The sequence below is a fragment of the Anopheles merus genome, chromosome 2L, assembly GCF_017562075.2.
Source record: "Anopheles merus strain MAF chromosome 2L, AmerM5.1, whole genome shotgun sequence".
Classification (NCBI taxonomy): Eukaryota; Metazoa; Arthropoda; class Insecta; order Diptera; family Culicidae; genus Anopheles; species Anopheles merus.
This window is the reverse complement of record NC_054083.1, coordinates 1,209,700-1,230,000: the sequence shown is the minus strand read 5'-3', so window position 1 is coordinate 1,230,000 and position 20,301 is coordinate 1,209,700. Positions and strand designations below refer to the sequence as shown.

The 20,301-nt window shown below is 42.8% G+C and overlaps 1 protein-coding gene across 1 annotated transcript in view; it reads right to left on the bottom strand.

Annotated features, from left to right (window-relative positions):
• Positions 1–6,156: 6,156 nt before the first annotated feature.
• LOC121591884 (WW domain-containing adapter protein with coiled-coil homolog) overlaps positions 6,157–20,301 on the bottom strand; it is a 59,158-nt gene continuing 45,013 nt past the window's right edge. Inside the window, exon 12 of the mRNA XM_041912934.1 lies at positions 6,157–6,659. Within this exon, the coding sequence (XP_041768868.1) occupies positions 6,578–6,659 (82 nt within the window). The 3' untranslated portion in view covers positions 6,157–6,577. The remainder of the gene's footprint in view (positions 6,660–20,301) is intronic.

Genomic DNA, 20,301 nt, shown 5'->3' with positions numbered 1-20,301 from the left:
CAGCTGCACGGGCAGGCCAAGCGTTTGGAGGCACAGAGCGATGTAATGCCACGGTAATTACATGCATTTCATTTATCCCCCTTTTTGAACACTGGAACTAGCCACGAAGTTTTCCAGCAGGCAGGGTAGATGCCCGGATAGATGTTCCATTATATGATTCGAAACCCTGTAAAACTCATACTTGGACCTTTAAACCGTGTATGGGAATGTCCTAGCTAATTTTAACTACTTTCGGGTGCACGTAATGAATTGGCTTGTTGCTCGCTTGGTGGTCACTCGTAGAATACTTTTTATTTCTTATATAAAATATAATTCTAATCCTATATCTAATGGTAGTAGTGCAATCGTTTGCTATTATTAGTGTTAGTGGGTGGGTGAGTGCTACACGTTACGCGCGATGCGTTATGTATGCGTAACGCGTCTTAAGAAGCGGTTACACGTTGTGTCACCACACTACTTCCCCCTTAGATTTTAATAGCGGTTCGGAATCACAATACGGCGTCCTGAGCGTGTTTTGTACGGTGGGTTTACAATTGGTGGTGAATTGGAATGCTGATCATTTTTCGCGGGTGAATCTTCACCTTCTGCCTGGGTAAATGCTGCTTTAAGGCAGTCGATGGAAACTGGGACGTTCTTTCCGTTTACCTCGACGATAAAAACCTTTTTCTTCCGTCGGACCACCCGGTACGGTCCATCATACGGCTGCGTTAGAGGCGGTTTGATTGCACCCACTCGGATGAAAACGTGTGTGCATGTTGCTATCTCCTTTTGGATGAATGGAGCTTCTCGTGTGTTGTGGTTGCTGGTTGGTTTTGGTGCTATTTTCGACATTTGCTGCTTCAGCTGTGTTACAAACTCAGATGTTGCTCTCTTATCTTCGCTTGGCACGAAAAATTCACCAGGTAGTCGAAGTGGTACGCCGTAAATAAGCTCAGCAACCGTTGCATTTAAATCTGCTTTCAGAGAAGATCGCATGCCTAAGAGGACGATAGGTTGGACTTCAGTCCACCTCGAGTTTTGGTGGCACATTATAGCTGCCTTGAGCTGTCGATGTATACGCTCGATTTGTCCGTTTGCTTGCGGATGGTATGGGGTAGTGCGCAAGTGTGTTATGCCAAGCATACTTGTAAGGGTACGGAAAAGCTCTGACTCGAATTGCCTGCCACAGTCGGTTGTAATATTCGTCGGTGCACCAAATCGCGAAATCCAACCACTGATGAAAGCACACGCTACGGTGTGTGCGGTCATGTTAGGTATAGGGTAAACCTCGGGCCACCTGGTAAATTTATCAATGATGGTAAGACAATATAAATTGCCTTCAGATGGCGGTAAGGGTCCTATAAGATCCATATGAATGTGTGCGAATCGGCGATCAGGCGTTTTGATTTGATCAATTGGCGATTTGTTATGGCGTTGTATTTTTAACTTCTGGCATGGCATACAATTCGTTACAAATGTTTTGCAATCTCGACGAAGAGAAGGCCAAATGAAGCGGTCAGATACCAAACGAGTGGTAGCACGTATACCAGGGTGTGATGTGCTGTGCATTTTTTCTAAAATCTGCTTTCTAAATTGCTTTGGTACGAAAGGGCGAATCGCCTCTGTAGATATATCGCAATATATGGGCGTATCGGCTAGAGGTGATTTTAATTGTTTAAGATGAACGCAAGTATTTGTTGGTGGATTTTCTAGGAAATGTTTGAGTTCTGGATCGGTTTTCTGTTCCTTAGCCATGCGATTGTAGTCTGTTGTATCTATTGCAGTAATGGTGTTAATGCGGCTCAGCATGTCGGCAACTTTATTTGCATCACCCGCTACATGCCGAATATCGGTTGTAAATTCGCTTATGTAGCTAAGTCTGAGTTGCTGTGTAGGTGTAGCCTTTTCTGGGCGCTGCTGAAAAGCGGTGACGAGCGGTTTATGATCTGTATAAATACAAAACTCTCGGGCTTGTACGGCATCTTTATAGTGCTTTACTGCTTCGTACATCGCGATTAGCTCGCGATCATACGTGCTTAGCTTTTGTTGGCTCTCACTCAGCTTGCGTGAAAAGAATGCAAGTGGTTGTAGTCCCTTTTCGGTGATCTGATGAAGACCGGCACCGATGCACGTATTCGAAGCATCCACATCAAGGGCTAGTGTTCCTTCAGGTGAAGGATGTGCAAGCAGAGTAGCATTTGATAGTTCCTGTTTGCACTTTAGGAATGTGTGGTTGGTAGTGTCATTCCATTCGAGGCTAGTCGTGTCGTTTTTTTATGTTGCCTGATATCATTGCCTGTAGGATGCGTTGGTTTTCAGCTGCGCGTGGTATGAATCGGCGATAAAAGTTTATGGCACCTAGAAATCTTTTCAGTTCCTTGGCGTGAATGGGTCTAGGTATATCAATAATATCTTGAACTTTGGCGAGTTTCGGTTGTATACCCTCGGCTGTGACTCTGTGTCCGAGAAAATCCACAGATTGTTGGCCTATTTGACATTTAGCTGCGTTTATGACGAGACCATTCTGTTTCAAGCGTTCAAAAACTTCACGAAGGTGCCTTTTATGCAGTTCTATGTTCTCTGAAGCTATGCATAGATCATCTACGTAAGGAAAAACATAATCGAGGTCGCCTAAGATAGCGTGCAAATGCCTTTGTAGTCTGTCCTGCGTTTCTTAAGCCAAAGGTCTTGTATTTAAATTCGAAAAGTCCGAAAGGGGTCGTTATGGCCGTCTTTGGGACATCTTCTGGGGCTACTGGAATCTGATGATATGCCCTTTGTAAGTCAATACATGAAAATATTGTTTTGCCGTGCAGGATATTCGAAAAATCCTGAATATGCGGTACTGGGTATCGGTCTGGTATGGTGATCGCGTTAAGATTCCGATAATCTCCGCATGGTCTCCACCTGCCGTTCGATTTTTTTACAAGATGTAAAGCGCTTGCCCAGTTGCTTTTAGAGGGTTGACAAATTCCCTGTTCCATTAAAAATTGGAATTCAGCCTTGGCTTCTTTTAATTTGTCGATGGGCAATCGTCGTGGTCGACAAAAAACGGGTGGTCCGTTAGTGATTATCTGATGAACGGTGTTCGCCTCGGTTGGTTTGTGCTTCATGTTTAAAACAGTTATGTCCTTATATTCGTTAAGAATGTCAGAAAACGGTGAATTCATGTCGAATGTGGTAATAGCAGGTTCGGTCACTGCGTTAATGTTTTCGATTTCAAAACGGGTCGTGTTATCGATCAGTTTGCATCGCCGTAGATCGACAAGGAGATCGTAATGTTTTAAGAAATCGGCACCTATGATTGGCGACTTTACATCTGCGATGACAAACACCCACACAAAGGATCGTCGTAGGCCGAGATCTACAGTGATACGCTTGGTACCGTACGTGTGTATTGGGGTACCGTTCGCGGCAAACAGCTGTTGTGAGTGTTTTGGTGAGTTACGTTCTCTTAAGGTTCAACACACAACAGAAACCTCCGCTCCGGTGTCGATAAGGAATCGATTCGATGTTTTCGGGTCATGTATGTGTATGCGTTGTAAACGATTGTTGTCGCTGCTATCATTGTCCGTGGCGGACGTAGGATTGCTGGCAGATGCGGCAGCGGCGTGGGCGGTTTGTGGGTTAGCGCTTACATCGGTCATTATGCGGTCGAGAGTACACCTCGATCTTCCCGTAGAAAAAAATACACGGTACGTTCGGGTTGTCAGCCTTCTGTTTTTCACACTTGCGAGCTTGAGAACCGTGCCGGAAATGAAACCAGCAGATCCAGCCACGTTTATTTCTGGCTGGCGTTCCATCCCGTCGGCTGCAAGACCGAGAACGTGTATTAGTAAAACGGTTCCTTCTGTGGGGGTTACCTGTTAGTGCTTCATCTAAACGTTGGGTAAGGGCTTCGATACGTTGTTCCAGCGAATTTATCGTAGCTCCATCTCCTCGATGTTGAATAGAGGAAATCTGCTCGCGGGGTGCCTCCAGAATCTTGTCAGCAACTTTTGCCTGGTCGTCCAGTGTTGCGGTTGGCATGGCAGCGATGATGGCACGAGTTGTGTTGGGCAGGGCTCGCAACCATAAGTTGCTCAGGATGTTGTCGTTACAACCTGCTCCTCCTAAGCGGCGCATCTCGGACAGCAAGACGCTGGGTTTCTGGTCTCCAAGGGACATGCCGGACAGCAAACTACTCAGTCGCTGTGTTTCCGATAGTTGGAAATGAGCGATAACAGCTTCCTTTAGTGTTTCGTACTTGTTGCTGTTATTTTCGTTTTGGCACTGCTTGATAACTGAATACACGTATTTTGCTCGTGAACCAAGTGCAACGATCACTGTGTTGAACTTAAATTTGTCCAGTTTAATGCCGTTGACGTGAAAAGAGGCTTCGAGGCATATGAACCAGATTTCAATATCCTCTTGGTCGAAGTCTGGAAAATTTATTTTGGCAATCACTGTAGCTTCACTTGCCTCACTTTTCACAATCAGCGCACCATTTTGTTCAACTTCGTTGTTGGTCGTCATTTTGTTTCGCACGCGGTCGACACTTGATGGTCAATGGTCGATTATTGAACTTAAAAACGCGGCGAGCGAAATGCAAATAAAAAGCGGTCACTGTGAAATGATCACTCGCGATTGCTACGTTACTTTTCGGACAAACGTATTTTAATATTTGTTCAATCGGGGTCACCAGTTATGGGAATGTTCTAGCTAATTTTAACTACTTTTGGGTGCACGTAATGAATTGGCTTGTTGCTCGCTTGGTGGTCACTCGTAGAATACTTTTTATTTCTTATATAAAATATAATTCTAGTCCTATATCTAATGGTAGTAGTGCAATCGTTTGCTATTATTAGTGTTAGTGAGTGGGTGAGTGCTACACGTTACGCGCGATGCATTATGTATGCGTAACGCGTCTTAAGAAGCGGTTACACGTTGTGTCACCACACGTGTTATTCGAGTATCCGGGCGAGATCGATTCCGGAAGAGCCCGGATAAAAGACGTTTGACTGTACAGTAGAACGTCGATTATCCGGGGACGGATTGACCGGCGGGCGGCTTAACCGTGTGCATGAATTTGACAGATCGGGGCGAACATTTTCTGCGATGGTCAGCTTCGCGAAAACACTTGTTTTGGAGATATCTAGAGTCTAGTGATATTTGTTTACTTCATTTTTGATGGAGAACAATTGTTAAATCTAGTTTATCTGTTAAACAATCAGATTGCGCATATATTCGTTTTATCTGCATCTCCGGTACACAATTACAACGACACAGTGCAGTAAAAGACTTAGGAGTTACCCTTGACCGTAAACTTGACTTTCATGTGCACCATAACGAAATTATTGATAGAGCGAACAGAATGCTAGGATTTATACGCAGGCAGTCGAGAGAATTCTCCGACCCACATTGTCTTGTCGCACTCTACAAATCACTAGTCAGATCCATCTTAGAATACTCCTCAGTAGTTTGGTGCCCATCGTCGTCGTTATGGTCGAATAAGATTGAGTCAGTGCAGAAAAAATTCACCCGTTTGGTCTTACGGTTCACACCCTGGCGTAACGTAGCAGCAAGACCTAGTTATCATGCCCGGTGTTTAATTTTTGGACTCGAGTCTCTCGCTACTCGTCGCGAAACGGCGCAAATCTTGTTTATGAAAAAAATCATCCTAGGAGAGATAGATTCACCGGACCTTTTAGCTAGAGTTAATTTCCACGTACCTGCTCGTATTTTAAGAAACTTTAGGCTACTAAGAGTTGACCAAACTAGACGTGCATATAGCGATAATGAACCTTTGACTGCGATGGCTTTTAGATTTAATGCACATTATGACTCTTTTGACTGGAATTCCCTAAGTTAACCTGTTTTTCTTGCTGTGATACTCTGTGTTATTTATTTTGTGCTGATGTTACATTGTACCGTGATGCTTTATGTTATTATAAGTTTAGTTTATAAGATCAGTGATAAGGCCAATGATGGCCAATCACTTAACATTTACAAATAAACAAATAAACAAATCAAAACATATGTCATTTCGCGTAGCCAACCCTGAGCTATAAACGTCATTTCCATACAATTTCAGATAGCGCCAAAGATTGCGCATAAATTTCCAAGATTATATGTCCGAGATATATATTTTTTTGATAGATAAATATATCAAACCGACCCGTTAGACAGATAAATATATGCGCAATCTGAGATTGCGCATCGTCTATTGCTACGGTTAGATGAATTTTTATATGAATTTGACATTTCTTGGACCATTATTCGTGGAATTCGATTAACCGGCATCCGCCCTTTCCCGAGCTACCCGGATAATCGACGTTCTAATATATTTAGTTAGGGAAGCTGTCATAAATTAAATTCACAAACGTAATTCATCGATTTTTTGGCATAATAAATATATTCTCAAAACAGCATTTGTTTTTCATTTCTAATTGAATACGTATATTTGTGTCAACATCGGTTGAACATATTCAGAATTATGTATTATGTACGCAATGTAACCTTTACATTCAAGTTCCCTTAATTTAATTACAAATTTTAATTGCATATCCACTGCCTTTACTGATGTCTCGTTACACATATAGCATCCATTTTATCTATGCTAAAGATCATCTGATGACATAAATGAATTTTCCGACTTAGATTCTTCTAATCTACGAATTTGCTGACGCAGATACATTATTCTGAAATAAAAAGATATTGTTTTATATTAGTTAGACATGTGAAAAGTGAACCTGTGAAAACAGTTATGTTAAAAGAAAAATAAACTAAATAATAATGCATAAACAATGTTGATGTTTCAACAAATAGGTATTATTTTATGAGAAATGGGTTATAGGGATCGCACCGAACTTCTAGTGAGCATCGTTTATTTATTTACGATTTTGGTCCAAGTCAAATCCACTAGAGGTGGGCATATAGTTTCGTGCTTTGTTTTACAAATTGCAATAGCCAGCATCGCTAAAGAAGTGGTTAAAAACTAACAGTCGTTGAAAATTGCTCGGCGTTGACATCACGAACGCACTGAATCTATTTGCCAATTTTAACGACTGGTCCTACGCCAAGCGAAGAGCGCAAGCGATACAACACTACTCACTAATTTCCGATAATTATCTTCTAAACGCCTGGCAATCGCCGGCCATTGCAAGCTGATTAGCAATACATTTATTCTTTTAGCACAACAACCGTTGCCGGTCAAGGCCTTCCTGTACCGCTAGTGGAGTTGGCTTTGAGTGACTAATGGATTACCCCCCATAGCAGGATAATCAGTCCTACGTATGGCGGCACGGTTCATTCGGGGCTTGAACCCACGACGGGCATGTTGTTAAGTCGTTTGAGTTGACGACTGTACCACGAGACCGGCTTCATTTTAGCAGTGCATTTAGAAGTAATTTAATGCTTTTGATACAATTCAATGACAAAAATCATTTCGACCCCCTAAACATTGCGAGGGTTTCAAATATTATCTTCTGCAATTCTGCAATAATCTCATGTTTTATTTATAAATTTTATGTTCTTCAAATTATTATTCGCATATTTGATCACTCCATATATTCTTTTGGATTTTTTTTAAAGGTTAAATAAAACAGCTTGCTCTCAGAAACTGCTTACCGAGCTTTCGAGGATTATATATACATGTTCAGCGAGTTGTAGTTTTATAGTAGCGAGTTGTAGTAGAGATATAGTATTTTTTGGAAGTAGACGTTGACATGTTCGGCGATTCTGTAGTGCTATCATATCATTTCATATCAGTGTAACCTTGGATATTTTTAAATGCACCTTGCACCAATAGGTAAACAAACGGTTTGCATTGTATTATAGCAGCTATCAAAGTGGGTACAATATACAGGTGGGCTTAACCCAAGGAGTTTATATTTCAAAAGCTGATTTTTATCACTTCTTTTTCTAAATGAAGATTTTAAGATTGTTTTGTGCATTCGTAAAGTTAGCAGAAAGCTTGTTTGACCAAACTTTTCACACGTCCTGTCAAAAAGTGAAGTTCAAATTTAGTTATAAAAACTTTGATTCTAGATTCCACCACCTGGTCGCAGGCTAGTTTTGTATGTGGATTTGTATGGAGTGTTCAAATGATTTCAGCCTCCAACTGTCAAACTCCATATAAAAAAACTGACTAGAATCGTGAAAGGCCTAATATCAGAAGTTTCAGAGAAGAGAATCGTGAAGGGCCTTCTGACCCAATATCAGAATGTTCTGCACGAATCGTATCAAATAAATGACAAAGTGTATCCAATAGTTGTATTTTGGCCGAAAACCACGAAATTCGACTTACGCAGATTCCTCAAGAATGCACAAACCGCGTAACTCGGGAACAGACTGTATAATGCAGATTTGTTGAATTGTTTAGTGTGTTCGTCGAGTTACCAGAAAGTCTCTTCGAACAAAAGTTTGCACCAGTCCTGTCAAAAAGTGACACAGTTTATTGACACTTGTTGGAACAAGAAAGATTCACCAATAAGGACATGTAATATCAAACAATTTGTTTAATAATACTGATCTGAATCAGGATCAAAATTCATCAATGAACGGTTTGTTACAAAGATGGATATTTGAAAAATTTTAAATGATTTTTCTAACTATTGGTGATATTTTGTATTCTCAGCTTTGCGGCCCCCAAATCACTGAAAATGTCTACTTGTGACCCCCTGATGAAATGAGTTTGACACACAGCTGAGTTACAAAATTCGTTTTAGACTCACTGTAAAGAGTACCCATAGAATCTGTATAACCAAAGCCACATGAATAACTTTTTAAAATGTATGTTACGAGTTTATATTTTCTATGGATCGATTCGGACATAGACTCCTTCTTTTGACATAAATAGAGAATATTATCGTGAAATGTTGTGGATTTTTTTAATACTCTAGTGATAGGTAGACACAAAAAAGTTTAATTAAGTTAGATTAATTAGAATTTGGCGCTTCAACCTAAACCTATATGACCCTGCCGAAGCCTCAAATCGGTCTGAACATCCATGGCTGATTATCAAATAGTCTTGTATAATCAGTAGTTGACTTATGATAGTGAATCATGTGGATGCGATTCTTGATCCCATATTGTATGTCAGGTATGTCAAACTGAATATTTTGAGAATTACTAAAAGCACTGCAAACCATAAATCTGTTACTACTATTTGTCAGAGTGTATTAAATTTTCCAGAGAAGAACATTCCTCTTTGGTATATTTTTCGAAACTAACATGTATGTACCCATAACATCTCATAAACTTATTCTACACAATCGTACAGAACAATCGAGACCCTTAAAAATCATTGAATCGAATGCAAGCTCAGTCGTATTATGTTTCGATTAAATGCCCTATAGAGAAGTTTATATAGAAGCTATAGAGCAGTTTAGAGCCATTCGAAACCGTTGGAGTCATCGGTTGTCCCACCGAATTTGACAATCTCCATGCCCCTGACTGCCTAGTAACGGATTTATTCGGCTCCGATTTTTTTCCGACCTTAGAATGTAACATCATTGATGATCGATTGGAGCCACTTCTGTTTTTGTCATAATCATGCCACCATAATTGTTAATAAAAGTGAGTGTTGCCAAGTTGGAATTATTTGAACCCCACATTCTGCAAGACGAATTAATGTACTTTCCAACCTCCCCAAAAATCTAAACCAAAATTGGGAGCCTTTCCGTTTTAAGCTCGTAGGCTGAAATTTCAGCCTGTCAGCTTTTTGCATTGTATATCAAATTTCGAGCAGCTATCTAAGTGGGTATAATATATAGGTGGGCTTATCACAAGGTGTATGAATTTAGAAGACTGATTTTTATCGCTTCTGTTTCTGAATGAAGATTTTAAGAGTGTTTTGTGTATTCGTCAAGCCTCCAGAAAGCTCTTTGGAGCAAAAGTTTTCACTCGTTCTGCCAAAAAGTGATGTTCAAAATTGGTTATCAAAAAATGCTATGAGACCACCTGGACTACATACACTTTGATTCCAGATTCGATCACCTGATTTCTTTAATGCACCTTGGGATAAATGTAAACAAACCTGTGTTTTCGAGCAGGTACTCGAATCTAATTCTAGCTTTGTGGCTAGAATAATCTAGACTGAAAATTGCAGGCTAGTTTTGTGTGTGGTTTTGTATGGAGTGTTTACATGATTCCAGCCTCCAACTGTCAAACTCCATACAAAAAACTAACTAGAATCGTGAAGGCCCCCATTATATGATTACGCTTAAGCCTAAAGGATTTAGACCAAGGATAAAAACAATCGAAATGCCGAAGCCTTGCAATACAAAGCTTATTAATAGATAAGCTCACAGTTTCATTACAATTTTTCTCTTGATCTGTCAACTAATTGCAAGTGTAAACAGTTTAAAATTAGGTTACTTATACTTATCTCGGGTGCAATAAAGAAAGAACTGCAATAAAATAGGACAGCGAACAGAACGGCACCTCCTACGACACACAAAAAACGATAGAAAGCCCTCGTGTACGATAAAAGCAACAATTGTGAAAAATAAAGCTGTTTACACAAGCAAATATTTTTGTTATTCATCCAGCGATGGATAACTCGGATTGCTTGAAAAAGATTCACCACAGGCTGCTAGACTTCCCCTACCTTCAGTGAAAAAGTGTGTTTGACAGATATTTCCTAGCAGAACTACCGTAAGAGAACGCGAGTAATGAAAAATATCATATTTTAATATTGAATAATATTGAAAGTACATTAAACATTTTTTCTCGTATAAAAAAGAGCACATATAAAAAACATCGCGAATTTGTACATAACAAACCATTCCAGATAAGAAGCGAGGAGTACAAAAAGTCAATTTGATTAACAATAAAAATCAAAGAAAAATATTTTACACAAATATTGGGGTACAAATATGATAGTGCAGTATCGATAACTAGTTAATAGTATCGATTCTAAAAGTCCAGAACAATTTTATCAAACATCAAACATTACGCGTTTGTAAAAATGGTCAATGATGGGGCCCTTCACAATTCCAGTCAGTTTTTTGTATGGAGTTTGACAGTTGGAGGTTGAAATCATGTAAACACTCAATACAAAACCACACACAAAACTAGCCTGCAATTTTCAGTCTAGATTATTCTTGTCACAAAGCTAGAATTAGATTCGAGTACCTGCTCGAAAACACGGTTTTGTTTACATTTATCCCAAGGTGCATTAAAGAAATCAGGTGATCGAATCTGGAATCAAAGTGTATGTAGTCCAGGTGGTCTCATAGCATTTTTTGATAACCAATTTTGAACATCACTTTTTGGCAGAACGAGTGAAAACTTTTGCTCCAAAGAGCTTTCTGGAGGCTTGACGAATACACAAAACACTCTTAAAATCTTCATTCAGAAGCAGAAGCGATAAAAATCAGCATTCTAAATTCATACACCTTGGGATAAGCCCACCTGTATATTTACTCATTAAGATAGCTGCTCGAAAACTGCTATACAATGCAAACAGCTGACAGGCTGAAATTTCAGCCTATGAACTTACAACGGAAAGGGCCCCGATAGCAGAATATTCAAACACACTAAGAATAAAACTGGACCACGATTGCTAATGGTATAGAAACAGTCACATTTATCGATATTGTAAATAAGACAACATGAGGTGGGAAACGGGCTACGAATTGGATGGAAACCTGTACCATAGGAACTAAGCCATAAAGGGTAATTGTAAAAGGACATTAAAAGAAAACACGATTGCTGATCTACATGTTTGGATGAAACCCTTTTAATGTGCCCTATAGTCACATCTACATACACATCTGAGCCTGAGTTCTGTTGCGTATCTCTAGCCAAGCCATTTTAACTAGTAGTTCACAATACACCAATCATAATATAAAATATTAGTACTGTTATATCCATTATTGTTGATTTAAGATAAGATTATAGCGGCATAGATTACAGCATATTATATTTAGGACCTGCTCAGATAGAATTCGATAACCTACTTACACCGGTATTCGCCGATATACGGTATTACAGGGTTTTCAATGATATTATTAACTAGTTCACCGCGCTGTTGAATCATTCGAGCATATAATTGAAATGTTCGGCACGCTATTGACATGTTCGAATGTATGTGTTGATATGTTCGGCGATGCTATTGAGCTGTTAATTGTTTCGTTTTCATTCTGTGCCGTAGCGAGTAATTTTCATTCTTAAATGTTTAAATGTTAGTAAATAATCATTATCGAAGCATTTTAATACATGATTTAGTTCAAATCAGCATATTTTTTTCAAAAATCGTTTGTTTACCTTTTGATAAGAATGATCCGAACATTCAATTATATGCTCGAATGATTACATAGCGCGCTGAAAATGTCAATAATATCATCGAAAACCCTGTAATGCGGACCTGATGAAATCATGTATCTCGAATATTCGCGTACTTCGAATTTTGAAGCTTTCATTAAAATTATAGCAAATTTTAGTTTAATTTTGCTATACGTCGCAAATTTTATTCACTAAATTATCTACCTAATCTAATTCCAAGTGCCAGTTAGAATTTTTACCCTTTAAATTAGTTTTTAAAATTCAACCAAAAAGGAATTTATTTTGCATTTGACAATTGTTGTACAGTCTTTCCCCGAGTTACGCGAATAATGCGTTCCGGAGGCATTCGCTTAACTCTGATTTTCGCGTAAATCGAATATCACGTTTTACAACCCAAATATGTTTGATAAATTGTAATCTTTTATTGAATTTAATTCCTTTATGCACTAAATAACTTATTTAATGCATTTCATGTAAAAATTTCGGTTATTCCTTCATTTTTATTGATTTAAAACGTTTGGAAAATTTGCATTTTTTCATCTTTTCAGTGTTGTAGAAAATTGTGCTGATTAGACATATGATCTGACAAAAATTTAAATTCGCGTATCTTGAATTCGCGAAAATCGAGAGTCGCGTAACTCAGGGAAAGACTGTATAAAATCAGTACAATTTGCTCTCAGAACTGTCAAATTTAGAATTGCGCGAATAGAATAACGAAATCGATAATTAAAAAGATTTAAAAATACTAACAACTCCTCAAAAACATACAGGGTTTCTCAAGCCAGCTCAACATCGTAACACTATTTTTCGAGCACGTTAAACGAATGTCAACATCGTACATACAATTTGAATCCGTAAATTCTTTTCGATTTGGTAACACTAGGTTTTGAATGCGTAAAATCCCAACTCGAATCTGGAAAATGTATCATGGATGACAAGACAGCCAACATGTATTTTGACACACACACACACACACACACACACACACACACACACACACACACACATACACACACACACACACACACACACACACACACACACACACACACACACACACACACACACACACACACCACACACACACACACACACACACACACACACATACACACACACAAGGAATTTGGTTCTGCCTGTGGTTTCCGTGCGTGCGAGCGGGTTCTGACCGCGGGCCTTTTTCTGCTGAGGGACAGAAGCGCGGAACGTGCTAATCTTGTGGAACGCGGGTGAAGCCGCCACTATAGAACAAGGTCGTTTTAGAAGGAAGTGCGGTTGTTTGTAGTGGTGTTGCCGTGGAAAGTATCTCGTGCATTTAGGATACACACTGTACCACTTAAATATTGATAGTGCGCGTGAAGTATAGTTCGGTATTACGGGTACCTCTAGGCACACTTGAGTTTAGCGAGTAGTGTAATTGTGCTGGTGAAGCTAGGAGCACCCAGTGCGTGAGTGACTCGAACGTGAGTTCTGTGAGTTTCAGTGACTTCCACGCAAACAATGAGACCCCAAATTTTGAGTGATTCAGGCCGAGGGGTATGAGGAAGCTTGAGGAAGCAAGGAGAAACGCGCTGCGATGAGAGTTCGCATTCTGTTTTACACGCGCGCTTCACTAACACCAATACAAATACCGTGCTTTGACGAGCCGTCTGTGAATGTGTGTGTCTTCTTTCAGCGAGCTCAACAACTTGGAGCTGCTCGTCGTATCGTGTTGTCTCGCTTACACTACAGCATCGAACCATCGCTCCGTGTGTCCCCCCTCCTACGCGTACAAAACCACCAGTACAGTGCGACGCTTTATCGGAGATGGTTGTGCGCGTTTTGTTTTAAGTCTCGTGCGCAGTGTGTGCGTTGGTGCTCATTTCGTTCAAAGTCTCGTGCGCTGGTGTGTTTTGGTGAAGTGTGAAGTGAATAAACAGTGTGCACAGACGCACATGCAGTGCGTGCATCGACAGGTAAGAATTTGCTGAACAGAGGCAACGCAGATTGTCGACAAATTTCCCGCAGCCTGGCTCGACCCGGTACTTTACAGTATGACGCCATTCGTGAGTATGATAGATTCTGAATGTGTTGTTAAAGTGTACTTTATGTTGGAATAAAGTGTTTAATGAAAGAAAAAATTACCGTTTTTGTGTTGGTTTTTAGAATAAGTGCGTATTTGCGATCGTGGCAATGCATGAAAGAAAACGAGAAACGAAAGAAACAAATATCTTTGGATGTGTTGGTAGCATGACTGGAAAGAACACGAACACATTGAGAACTGCATAGCGCACCGTACGTTCCGGGTGGGGAGGGGAAGGGCTCGCGCGAGGGTGTAACTCATTCCTCCAAGAGTAACTGCTAACGGGGAACGGTACTCAAATTACTCAAAAAATACACTCATTTTGTCGGACGGGTTATCGTTGCGTTCGTTGCGTTGTGTGTGGTATCCAAACACCACCGGTATACTGTGTGCGTACGTAGTGAGTGTATTACGATCATCGAGTGCGTGAGTGCCTTTGAGTTAACGTGCGGAAGAAGCATTAAGGTGCGCATACACGTACCGAGCGCGGTTAGCGTCTTAGGGTGCTCATACACTCAAAGAACTAAATGCGCTGCGTATCTGGATTCGCCTGACGGAATGAACGGAAACGAATCGCTTCATCCTCGTCCGCTAGGGTCTGCCCTTAAGGACATAGGCGCCTTTTTTGGTCGTAGCAGCAAGACGCCAAGATCGCCCCCGGATGATAATGTGCAGGGTTCTGTTTCACCGGCGGTGGATGTCGTTGAAGTTACGCCGGAAGAGCAGACTTCAGCCAGCATGGAGTGCCAGGAAACTTCCCATCCTATCAAGGAACAGGGTTTCGAGGTTAGTACCAGCAAACTGCAAGAAGCTCTGATGGTAGCAAGGGAGCTGCATACGTATACGAAGGATCGGAACAATGTACATGCTCCGATAAAAAAGATGTCAGTGAACATCCTCTCGGCGTTATCGTGTATCGAACGGGAGCTGCTGACTATGAAGTTGCGAGCGGAGAGGGCTGAAAAGGCGCTTCGCGAGGTCCAATCGGAACCTCAAGAAACACCTATGACTGGGAAGAGAAGTAGGAAAGCGAGAACGCCAGAGGAAGCAGAGGACGCTAAACGAGCAAAAAATGATGCTCCCTCTAGTAACCGTCCAGATGCAGAGTACAGCGAAGGGGGTAAAAACTTAGAGAACGGTGAGCTATAAAGCACGGTTGTCAGCAAAAAGGCCCAACGCAAGAAGAAGATGGGAACCATGGCGGAGGGTAAGCAAACAAGAGCGGGTGAACACAACGGCCCAGTTAAACCCAGACCGCTCTAGTGAAACTCCCGGTAAAGCTAGTGTCGGTGGTTACAGGAGCAGGAAAAGTGCAAATCGGTTGGTCAGTCTGCCCGGTGCGTATAAATATACCGAGCAGAAGATGTTATCGCTGCTGGCAAACCGACCACATTTCTCAGGACTGTTGTGGACCAGACAGAAGGGACTGCTGCCTGCGCTGCGGGGAAAAAGGGCACTTCGCTGCTACGTGTCGTCAGCCTCCACGATGTGTGCTTTGTCCAGATGGATCCAACGCGCATAACTCTAGCGGAGCATTCTGCCCGGCGGCTAAGAAAACAGCACCATGGAAGTAGCCCAGATAAACCTAAACCATTGTGAAGAGGCACAGGCACTACTGAGCCAGGTGATGGTGGAGGAGATAGGAGATATTGCCATAGTCTCTGAGCCATACAGCGCTCCAACAGGCTCTAGTAGCTGGGTGGCAGATAAGACTGGGAACGCTGCAATATGGGTGACAGGCAGGTACCCAATACAACGGGTAGTATCTAACACCTTCGAGGGTTTCTGCATAACTGAAGTAAATGGAGTGTTTTTCTGCAGCTGTTATGCTCCCCCAAGTTGGGAACTAGAGAGGTTCCATGTTATGTTAGACAACCTCGTAGCAGAGCTGGATGGGCATAGACCACTTGTAATTGCCGGTGATTTCAATGCCTGGGCTGTTGAATGGGGGAGCAAGCGAACTAATAGCAGAGGTGATGCTGTTCTCGATAGCTTCGCCCGGCTGGGAGTAACGCTGGAAAATACCGGCACAACCCCCACGTTCAACAGAAACGAGAGGACATCAATCGTTGATATTACGTTCTGCAGTCCCACCCTCTCGGAGAGATTGAACTGGCGAGTTAGTGATGCACTCACTCTCAGCGACCATAATGTTGTCAGATACGCCATCATCCAAGGGCATAGGCTAACATCATCATCAGCGCATGGGTCCCGAGTTGGTGGTAGAGGCTGGAAAACCGAATCCTTCAATGAGGATTTCTTTAAGGAGCTTTTAGCTTTCGGAGATTTCGGCGAAGCCGTGAGCGCCTCCCAAATCGTGATAGCCCTTACCAAAGCCTGTGATGGCGCTATGCCAAGAAGAAAAACTCCTAACGGGCGACGACCACCTGTGTACTGGTGGAACGCGTCGATTAAAAGACAACGGGCTGAATGCGTAGCAGCACGGCGCAAAATGCAGCGAGAAAGATGCCCTGAAGTAAAACAACAACTCAGGATCGTATACATTGCGGCTAGGTCAGAACTTAAAAGAGCGATTAAAGCCAGTAAAAGGCAACACTTCCTCAAGCTATGCGACGAAATCGCTCGGAAGCCCTGGGGACTTGCCTTCAATACACTCATGAATAAGGTAAAGTCTTCGGAACCTGTAGAACAGTGTCTTGTAAAGCTGAAGAGCATTATTGAAACCCTGTTTCCAACACATGCACCACCGAACCTCAGTCCTACGATCAACACGCCAGAGACTGACCCAGTGCCTATAACGAGACAGGAGATTATTAACCTGGCCAATCGTTTAAAATGTGGCAAAGCTCCTGGGATAGATGGCATCCCCAATATGGCGATCAAGGCTGCTATGTTGGCATACCCTGATGTCTTCAAAAACGTGCTAATGAACACCCTGACTACTGGCCAGTTTCCGTCAATGTGGAAAAGACAGAAATTAGTCTTGATACCGAAGCCAGGTAAGCCGCCAGGCCACCCGTCAGCTTTGAGGCCCTTGGGACTTGTGGATAACCTGGCCAAAGTGCAAGAGATGGTGATTTTGGGCCGCCTAACAAAATACACTGAGGGACCACACGGTCTGTCTGATCGTCAATTCGGCTTCCGGAATAAACGATCTACAGTGGACGCGATACTGGCGGTGCTGGAAAAAGGTAATGCGGCGTTTCTACGGAAGCTATGTGGAGCTCGATACTGTGCGCTCATCACCATCGACGTGAAGAATGCCTTCAACAGTGCTAGTTGGGAGGCAATTGCGGCAGCGGTAGAGCGCATGAAGATGAAAAAAGGAAGGAGTAAAAACCAATGCCATCACCGCAGGCGTACCCCAGGGATCAGTGCTTGGTCCCACCCTGTGGAACGTCATGCATGATGGAGTACTGACCCTCGCCCTCCCTCCTGGTGTCGAAATCACTGGTTTTGCAGACGACATCGCTATCACTGTCTCAGCTGTGTCTATTGAGGAGGTAGAGATGCTCGCCACCGACGCAGTCTGTCGGATTGACCGGTGGATGCGGGACGCAAAGCTAGTGATTGCGCATGCGAAGACTGAGTTCATCGTCATCAGCAGTCACAAGCACCAAAAAGAATCGATAATGGCAGGAACTGTACAAGTCGAGTCTACCAGATCGCTGAAGTATCTTGGGGTAGTCATTGATGACCGACTGAAATTTAAGAGCCACCTCGAGGAAGCCTGCAAGAAGGCCATGAAAGCAATAAATTCACCAGCGGCATTTACTCCAAACATTGGCGGACCGAGTAGCAGCATTAGGCGCCTTCATGCTAACTGCGCCATCTCGGTGTTGAGGTACGGAGCGCCGGTTTGGGCGCATATACTAAAGAAGAAGCAGCACCAGAACACCGTGAATAAGGTGCACAGGAAGTTGGCCATGCGTGTTACTAGCGCGTACCGTACCATTTCGTACGAAGCGGTATGCGTTATTGCGAGCATGATGCCTCTTTGCATCACCCTCGAGGAGGACTCGAAGAACTTCCGGAAATCGCGTGCGGGGGAATCTTTCACTGAGACTGCCAAGAAAGCCTCAAGGCAAGCATCGATGCGGCAATGGCAGAACGAGTGGAGTAACTCGTTGAACGGAAGATGGACCTACTTGCTGATCCCCGACGTTGCAGCATGGCTAGACAGGAAACATGGTGATGTGGACTACTTTGTCACCCAGGTTCTTTCCGGCCATGGCTGTTTTAGAAGCTATCTGCACAGGTTCAATCGCGCCTCTTCATCTCGGTGCCCTGCGTGACAGGATGAAGATGAGACGGTGGACCACGTCATGTCCTCGATTCGCCGAGGAACGCCTGCAGTTGAACGAGAGTTGCAGAGTAGAGGTGGGCCGTTCTAACCTGATACAAGTCATGCTGCAGCACACCGACCCATGGGAGGCAGCGGCAACAACAATGCGTCTGATCCTGACCAAGCTGCACCAAAAATGGAAGCAAGACCATCAGCTCGGCGATATTTAAATTCGTCGTGAGTGTATGTGTTAGTGAACGCGTGAGTGCGCGGCGGAAAAAGTGTCGTTTAGTGTCTAGTGTTTCGCGTCGTCGCCATGACCGTTTTGTGTTCGCGTGATAACTGTCAAATCTGACGCACGAACTTTGGCTCATCGTGCAGTAGCGAGGATGAAATGCTGATGCATATGCCCTTCCCCAAGAAGCATACCGAAAGGTGAACCCATGGGGAAGGGTATATGGCCCAAGGAGGGGGTTTACTGGGTAAGAATCCCATGTCAACACCCGTGCGACAACGGGAGTCTATCGAAGATTCCCCCTCCTTGTAAAACAAAAAAAAAAACACACACACACACACAACCTGTACTAACGGGTGCATGGTGCGTACAAAAAATAATGCCCTATCTTTTTGTCCGATACTGTACCTCCCTACTAGCAAAGAGAATGAAAAAGTGTTTCAGGCAAAGGGCATGTAGAAGCATGGGGAGACGGTTGGAAATACGTGGAATTACGCGGAGGCGCGAGCGTGTTTTGGTTTCTACACAGTTTTTGCACTCACACAATATGTGAATGTGTGCGTTCACTTTCAGCCTGCGCGCTCAGTTTGGTTTTCTCGCAGCGGCAAGCTGGTATCGGTGTCTCGCTCGCACTAGTGCAGTGAGTGTTCCTCTATGCGCTCCCTTTCTTGCCACCACACGAAATCGTCAGTTCAGCTCAAGCGTTCGCCGTGAAAGGCCGCGCGCGTGTTAGCCTAAGTCCCGGGCGATCGAAGATTCGCTAAGTGTTGAAGTGTTGTGCACATTGAAATGAAGCTGCGCTTATCTTTCACCATTTATCTTAAATGTGTGATTTGCGCTGCTTTATTTCAATATTTGTTTACTGCATTGAACAGCAACAACGGTATTCATGCAGTTAGACGGTTTTTTAAATAAGATGATTTTTTGAATATAAATAATGTGTGTGATTTTGTGGCAAGATTGTGTGAAGCTATGTGCGAAAATACCCCTTTATTTGCAATAAAAGTGATAAAATATGAACCAACTTTGATGTGTACAAGTTTTTGTTTTGATTCGGGTGCACCAAGTCCGTGTGAAGGGAAGCGCACAGCGCAAGCCGAAAGAAACGAGCGGGAGGGGGTGTTAGTTCAACGCAATTCGCTGGAATCAAGTGGGAGGGGGTACCAGTTCAGTGCACCGCAAGCCGAAAGAAACGGGAAGGAAGGGGTATGATGAAACAGCGCGAGCGAGCGTTCTTTACATCGAGAGCGCCTCGTGTATTTTAAAGGCAAGCAAGAGAGCCCCTACTAGCAATGACAATGAAAAAGTGTGCGACTTTCAGGCGAGGGGCATGTAGAAGCATGGGGAGACGGTTGGAAATACGTGGAATTACGCGGAGGCGCGAGCGTATTTTGGTTTCTACACAGTTTTTGCACTCACACAATTACACATGTGTGAATGTGTGCGTTCACTTTCAGCCTGCGCGCTAAGTTTGGTTTTCTCGCAGCGGCATGCGGCTATCGGTGTCCC